At 42.2% G+C, this 8,265-nt stretch overlaps 1 protein-coding gene across 1 annotated transcript; it reads left to right on the top strand.

The window, feature by feature from the left end:
- The first annotated feature begins 461 nt into the window (after positions 1-461).
- Positions 462-5,390, top strand: dhx58 (DEXH (Asp-Glu-X-His) box polypeptide 58). The gene is made up of 12 exons (XM_071545411.1): positions 462-596; positions 981-1,171; positions 1,559-1,763; positions 1,946-2,136; positions 2,257-2,370; positions 2,457-2,589; positions 2,842-3,027; positions 3,148-3,398; positions 3,528-3,839; positions 3,933-4,123; positions 4,240-4,339; positions 4,488-5,390. Exons 2-12 carry the CDS (start codon positions 995-997, stop codon positions 4,671-4,673), a joined length of 2,046 nt encoding a protein of 681 aa, XP_071401512.1. The 5' UTR covers positions 462-596; positions 981-994; the 3' UTR covers positions 4,674-5,390.
- Positions 5,391-8,265: the final 2,875 nt, after the last annotated feature.

Raw genomic sequence — 8,265 nt, 5'->3', positions numbered from 1 at the left:
TCTATGCAACATTGGTTATGATTGGTATTGGAAAACAGGAACACACCCAGAAATGCAGAGAGGTGCTGACTAACTGTAGGACAGTATGCACAGTAAAACTGGTTCCCACTGAAAACAGCCAAGGGGATTACCAACATCAGCTCTATCAGTGTGCTGTAGGTTTCGATTTCCTGACGTAATAGAAACGAAACAGTAGGGCCCACTTGGGGAACATTCAAAGGCAGAGCTTACAGCTGCTTCTTCCTATTCAACAGACTCTGCAAAAGACCTCAGCTGAAGGACACAAATATAAGATTGACCACAGATACGTTCTGAAAGGACTGTAACAGACCCATTGCTGTAGTTTTTTTATGTATGTGTGTAATGCCAGCTCCCTCTGTCACTGTATAATGAACTGCATCTGTTGTTCCTCGAGAGCCTCCCTCAGTAGGGCCATTCCTCTGGCAGAGAGCAAAGGGCTTTTGCTTTCGTTTTCCCTTCTTAATGTTACACAGCCGATGAAAACAGAAGTTAAAACCCCAGCAACTGCATTTTCTGGTCAGAGTGGACTAGGACAAGCAGCTGTCACTACACGGTTCTCTTGTCACAGCTGACTGGTGAGTTGAAAAAGGTCGACATCAATTCAAAACAACTGATAGATGACAGTGTTTGGCTCATTTGTTAAAAATGCTCTCTGACAGAATGCTTGGTCATTGTCTCTGCGACTAACTCTGATCTCACCAGAGAAGTGCAACTTGATGCACTTCTTGATAGAATGCTGAATGTACTGTATATACAGTATGTAAAGTGATATGTAATGTGTAGTCTACTGTCCATTGTATGTCCCTGCACTGAATGTAGGCACTATCTGTGTCAGCATGTACTTATGTCAGTAATTGAGTTGTCAATATCTTTCTGCATTGTCACCAAGAAAAAATCTGTTGCAAATCTATTGCAAATGACAAATAAAATGATTCTAAATCTGATGTGTTTTTAAACAGGAGGGAAGAGCAGGATGGCAGACTTGGGGCTCTATTCTTACCAGGAGGAAGTGGTAGAGCGGGCTGTCCAGGGTGAGAACATCATTATCTGGCTGCCAACGGGAGGTGGAAAGACCCGTGCTGCCGTCTACGTGGCCAAAAGACACCTGGAGACCACTCCACGCGCTAAGGTGGTGGTACTGGTCAACAAGGTACATACAATACATAATATGCAAGGGTATAGACACAGTTCAGAATGATTTCCATAAAGTTAATGCCCAGTAAAGTTACAAGATAGTCTCTCTGTGCGTTATTTTCGCACTTATGCACTGCTGCACTTCTTTTAAAATGTTGTATTTTACTTGATTTTATGCATTCTATGTACTCTATTTCTTAACTTTATTTTTATTATTATTCAGTGGGTTTTATTTTCCATCTTATGTTATGCTCATTCTATGTCTATTTTCATGCATGTAATTTCTTTGTTGTAAAGCACTTTGAGCTGCATTTCTTGAATGAAAGGTGCTATACAAATAAAGTTTATTATTATTATTATTATTATTACCTGAGTATAAATGTGTTACTGATGTGTTCTTTAGGTTCATCTGGTAGACCAACATTACACCAAAGAGTTCGATCCTCACCTGGGCCATAAGTACAAACTGGTGCCAGTCAGCGGAGAATGTGACGAGAAGGACTTCTTTGGCAACGTGGTGAGGGACTCAGACCTGGTCATCTGCACAGCACAGATATTAGAGAACGCCCTGATCAACACAGAGAGGAACAAACATGTTGAGCTCTCAGGTTAGTAAATGTGAACTTTTAGACCCTTGTTTATGATTTTCTGATGGCAAAGTCAATCAACGTTGGATATGTTTTCCCACTGTGCATTCCATTCTTACTGAGACCTTTCTATAGGCAAGCATACTTAGAGAATCGACAGATGCAGATTGTCCCCTAAATGCATTCGTGCTTCCTCACTACAGACATCACTCTACTGATAATTGATGAGTGTCACCACACCCACAAGGAGGCTGTCTACAACAAGATAATGAGGCGCTATGTGGAGAAGAAGCTGAGAGGAGAAAGACCATTGCCACAGATCCTGGGCCTCACTGCATCACCTGGGACAGGGGGCGCAAGAACCCTGGAGAAGGCTGTGGAGCATGTACTGGAGGTCAGGGTCTACCTGTTTGCCTTGTGGCTTTGCTCGCCACTAACTTTAACTAATATGAGCTGTTGTGTCTGATCCCCCACATCTCTCTCTGTCTCCCATCTCCATATTTATCTCCCTCAGATTTGTGCCAACCTGGACTCAGCCATAGTTTCATCTAAAACCTATGCCCCTGAGTTGAAGGAGAAGGTGCCCAGACCCATCAAAAAGTTTGACATCGTGGTCAGTAGAAGTGAGGTGAGACAAAATTGTGACAGTGTATATTTTTATTATTTTGATGTTAAGAGGACACAAATGTGTGAGACAGCTATTTTTTCTCTTAGGATCCATTCAGAGATCATCTGAAGTGGATGATGCAGCAGATCCATGAGTTCATGGACTTACCTGCAGACTTCAGACTGAGGCAGATTGGCACACAGGAGTATGAGGCAGATGTGGTGGTTCTAGAGCAGCGGGGTAAGAACACTATTGAAAAAAAATACTGTTTTTCAAAATGCATTCAGGGTCAAGCAGTTGTTTCTGTTTTGATCTTGTAACATAGTTAATGGTAATGGCTCTTTTAAGGGAGTTCACTTCTGCTGGCAAGGAGGAACCTTGTGAGTTTGAGACTGGGTGGGGCAAACGTCTAGAGAAAGCAATGCTGCTCTTTGAAAACTGACACCTGTTGACACCCATACATGATTTGTATATTTTTATTTCCTGTATCAGGGGTGACAGATAGCAACAGATTGCTAGCACAATGTGCACTCCACCTCAGGCAATACAACGACGCCCTGCTCATCAATGACACCGTGCGAATGATGGATGCTTATTGCTCCCTAGAGGATTTTTATAGTACCAAGAACAACACAGCCATGGACGGAACAGACTTCTTCCTGCTGGGAATCTTTCAAGGTAAGAGTGCAGAGTTTTTCTTTGGTTGTGTATCCCTATGTCTAGCCCTATGAAGTTTTTTTTGTAGCTCAGGCTCTTCACTATGCAAGCGATCATAAGTATTGCCCTTACTTTACACAGAGAACCAGGTTGAGCTGATGAGACTGGCAAGGGATTCTCGCTTTGAGAACCCAAAGATGGAGCAACTTCAAAGCACTCTGCTGAGACAGTTTGGTCCATGTGCGAATTCCAAGGGAATCCTCTTCTGTAGGACCCGTAAAAGCACCCACTGCCTAAATGACTGGGTCACCAACAATGGAGCCTTACAGAAAGCCGGCATCAAGGCAGCCATCCTAACTGGCGCTGGCAATGGCATCAATTACATGACTCAGGTATGTTGTGGTATAATCTTCATCCTTGATCTTTAATTACTGCAGTTGTTCAGTTGATCTTTCTGTGAGTATGTTTCTATTATGTATGAGTGTGCCTTTATGTGTCTTTACATGTATCGGTGCTTGCAGAATGAGCAGGAAGACACAATCCGTAATTTCCGCAAGGGTACTCTCAACCTCCTGATCTCCACCAGTGTGGCCGAAGAAGGCCTCGACATCCCAGAATGCAACCTGGTGGTGCGTTATGGGCTGGTTACAAATGAGATTGCCCAGCAGCAGGCCAGTGGACGTGCCCGAGCGAGGGACAGCGTGTATTCAGTGGTTGCCCAGGCAGGGGGGCGTGAGGTGCGTCGTGAACTCACCAATGAATACCTGGAGGAGTTAACTGGTAAAGCCATCAATCAGGTCCAAGGGATCAGTCTCCAAGACTTTCGCATAAAGGTGAGGGTGCACACTCCTCTGTACAACTTCATCATCCCTGGCCGCCACTGCTCAGTGTTTCTGCCATCACCTCCTATTCTTCTCTCCCTCTAGATAACAGATCTTCAAACACAGGCAGTGATTTGTAGTCGGCTTGCAGAAAATCTCAAGATCGAGAAGAGGAGTCGCTACAGTGCTGCCAATATCCAGCTTGTGTGCAGGAACTGTTTCAAGCCTGTGGCCTCTGGCAGTGACATTAAACTTATTGACAATGCGCACTATGTCAACGTCAACACTGAGTTTGAGTGAGTTGTTCTCATTGTGGTATAAAAAATAATGCAATAAAAATCCAGAACTAGCTACCTCTAAGCCTTTACAAACCCCCCTTACTGCTCTAACCTTGGTGTGTCTTTGTTTTCAGAAAGTACTACAAGACTGGTGGGCGGGTGGTGTTAGACAGGAGTTTCGAGGACTGGGAGCCTGGGCGTGTGATCAGCTGTAGTAACGGTAATTGCAACAAGGTACAGTGGGCCTTCGACTCTGCCAAATATTACTTTAAAACACAGAATCAGACACTGTTCTGCTCCAGGCTCTTTGACAACAGCCTTATTAAGCTGATGTTGGTGCTTAGGTTGGGGCCTTGAGTGTTTTTCTTATGTGAATTCACAGGATTGGGGATTTGAGATGAAGTACAAGAAGGTTGCCCTGCTGCCCAATCTGGCCATCAAGAACTTTGCCCTGGAGACCCCAGAGGGCAGAATCACTGTTAAGAAGTGGAAGGATGTCAAGTTCACTGTTGATGAGTTTAACTTCATTGAGTACTGCAAAGAAAAATTTCCTGACTTCTTAGATTGAGACATCACCAAGAGAGCTCTGTGTGTTGTTGTTTTCTCACTGTTAGTTTATCTTTTTTTTCCATGCATGAGTGTCTTAGCTTGTCTGTGCACATTTATAGATTTTTTTTTAATTGTTTTATTGTTTTGTAGTGCTAAAAGATGTATACATGCTTTTTTAAAATTCACCACACATGCTAGCACTTATTTGTGCTGTAGGGCCAGTGTGGCAGCAGTGTGCTAAAACCCATTACACATCGATCACGGTTGGAATTAGCATGACAGCTTTGTTTATGCCCAAGGACTTATCTCCCTTTGCATGTCTTTTGTGTGTTTCTTCTGCTCCATCTCAAGTCAAGCTCAGAAACAGAGTAGGAAGTGAGCTATGCTGCAACATGAGCCTTCACCATCACGAATACTCAACATTTCATCATGAAGATTACTCAACATGCTACATCTCTCTCTCTCTCTCTCTTTTGTATTTTAAAATGATCCTATAAATTGGGTTGAAGTGAATCAGTAATGCAATAGTATGTATTGATATGTGCATTGCATGCAGATATTGTATACGTATTAATAATCTCAGATAATTTATGTAATAATTCACATTTGTAGATTTAAATGTTCACATTATGTTTTAAATGTTCACATTATGTATCTTGATCAATATATCATCTATATGTCATTATTAGATCTCTAATTACTCTCATGGCCTCTGTAAATAAACTAAAACTGAAGTTAAGATGAATTTAAATAAACATTCTGGTAGATGCAACATACAGATTTTTTTGTTTTTATTCTGCCTTTATAAATTGCACCACTAGGTGTCAATGTTGGTTCTCCTATGTTTTTCTCTGCGTCCACACCAGAGGGCCTCTACATACAGATGTCTCCTCTTCCACTACCTCTGTGCTTTCTGTTGAAGGGTGTGGATGAGTCAAGAATGCCTACTTTCTCTATACTTTATTCTAGTTTTTCTCGAACTGAAGGGGAGGGGCCAGGGGGCTGCGGTGGCCTAGAGCAGTGTTTCTCAACCCAGCCCTCAAGAACCTGTTGTCCTCCAACTCTACTCTTGCACACCTGATTCAATTAAGGTATAATGAGAATGTGTGGACCTTAATTGAATCAGGTGTGCAAGAGTAGAGTTGGAGCTAGGTGGTAGTTAAGGACCGGGTAGAGAAACACTGGTCTACAGGTTAGAGAAGCGAGCTTGTGATTGGTGGGTCACCAGTTGGAATCACCACACCAGCAGGATAAATATGGGTGGGGGAGGTGAATGAGTAGCTCTCTCCCCTCCCTCAACAACCACTGCTGAGGTGCTCTTGAGCAAAGCACCCCCAGCTTCAATGGAGCCGCTCAGTACAAGACTGTGGTTGTATACTGGGTGCGAATATGTGGAACTGTATGAGTGTGACTTCTGGAAAAGAGCAGCCAGGCTCAGTTAACTTTCCCTGGATATAATAAAGGTTTAAAAGAGTGTCAATGCCCGGGATGTTACTGAGTGGTTTCTGGGCTAAATCTCTGGTAATTAGTTTTGTACAGCAGCTTGTTTGTGGTTGGCAGCAGCATTATATACCAGTTTGTGAAACTAAAAAGGTCCCTGAACCCAAAATGTTTGCGAAGAGCTGCTCTTTAAAATCCATATTATAGCTTTATAAAGGAATAAAAACATACACTGAATGCTGCTTATGAAATATTTTGGCTACAGTAGCCTACTATGCTGCCTCTGCTTCACTAGATCAACACAGGGTTATACTGTATATTTCAGCTTGGGTCATTTAACACCATCTAAACAGTCTAAATAGAGAACAAGATTTATCATACATGCAATTTATCAGTTAACAGACAGCCTGCTGAGGCTGAAATCAGAAAAGCTCAATTCTATTGCATAACTAACTCAATTCTATTGCACTGTTTCTCAGATCCTTGGCTATAAACTTGTTTAGTTTTAGCAATCCCCAAAAGACAGATTTAGACAACTAATTACATACAGAACATATAGCCTTGGCTATGCAGAAACCATTTACAGTTTCATTTTGCTGGTGTGTTTTCATACATGAATCAAGCTGAATATAGTTTAGCTTCAGCTATAATTAGGACTTTCCTAAACAAACCCAGATTATGAAACGGAGGCAACTGGCGAGGAAACCATTAATTTCAGGCTGGCAGTGCTGACTGCCAGCTGTGTTGGGCAGACTCACTTATTGACCCACAACACATCTTACTGTGTATCTCTGGGCAAGACATGATTAGGTCAACCTTACTCTGTCACATGCTCCGTAATCCTTTCAAATCTAGCAGAGAGCTGGAGTCAATAGTGCTGCCATGGCTGCCTAGGACGTAATCACACTAAAAACAGGCTCTGTTCCGGTGTCATGCTTGACTCAGATTCAGGCAGAGAGAGAGGCTGGGAGCCATACAGTGTATGATTTACTCTGATCAGGCTTAGGCTCTATAATCAGCACTGATTACTTCCCTTTACTTCCCAGCTCAACACCCCATGCATCTTAATTGCAATTAGCTCTCTTCTTAAATTAAAGCAGCTTGGAGTAGTTGAGCAAAGCATGATAATATGGTGTGTTGTGTGTGTGTGTGTGTGTGTGTGTGTGTGTGTGTGTGTGTGTGTGTGTGTGTGTATCTGTGTTTGTGTATTTGGGGGATGTTGTGCCCATTAGTCTGTCTATTTTTATTGGTATTCACGGCGAACACATCTGCCTGTCTATACATCTGTCTTTGTGTCTATCTGAAATCTAGATAGGTGAGCACTATGCCTCATGTTTTATACTCCTTGGTCAGCTGAGGGGAAACATCTTAGCTGAGAGACAGAGGGTCTCATTTATTGAATTCACTGAATCAATCTCTCAACTTCCCAATCCCAATTATTAATTAAACATGGGAAAATTATAACTCCTCCACTAAAAATCTAAACATGGCATTGACGCAATTTTTGTGTCATATATAGCATGTGACAGCAAAACAGGGGTTTTCAGCATGTTTTGACAGAATTGAAGGTACGTTTGCATTCATAATGTTTAAGTCAAGTCAAGTTTATTTGTAGCCTATAGTCTTTAATTATAGTTACAATCTCAAAGGGCTTCACAACCCCCACATTTTAAAACAATAAATGAAAACAACCCCCCCAGCCTTACGACCCTCAAAGAGAAGAAGGTAAAACCCCTTCCCGGACAGTCAAGCATGCGATGGGTGTTGAAAGTGGACGGACAAAGATTAAATAAGCAGTTTAGAAGCATATTCCGCAGTCAAACAAGTCAAACTATAATACTCAAGCATATATAACATAGTCAAACTCCTCAAGAAACTGTAAGCATAATCAGTGTGGTAAAACACCATTTCCAGGAGTGGGACTTTCAAACATAAAAGGTACGTGTAAACTACTCACTAGATCAAATTCTTGGCTGCAAGCATAAGTCACACCTGTTAGGCCAGTGTCAAACTGGTCTCACACAAAGCAGCATGCTCTCCCTCATGCTGTCAACAGTTTAACACACACACATTTATTGTTTGCAGTGTTCACACATACTCTCTTCAGGACTCACACACACACACACATTCAGACAGAGACAATGACACAGACACAAATATCTTGTACAGTA

Source organism: Centroberyx affinis, unplaced genomic scaffold, assembly GCF_046629955.1.
Source record: "Centroberyx affinis isolate AG114_WGS23_722 - 3 ecotype Tasmania unplaced genomic scaffold, CSIRO-AGI_Caff_v1 ptg000255l_1, whole genome shotgun sequence".
Classification (NCBI taxonomy): Eukaryota; Metazoa; Chordata; class Actinopteri; order Beryciformes; family Berycidae; genus Centroberyx; species Centroberyx affinis.
Note: the sequence above shows the minus strand (reverse complement) of the source record. Positions and strands in the feature narration are given on the sequence as shown.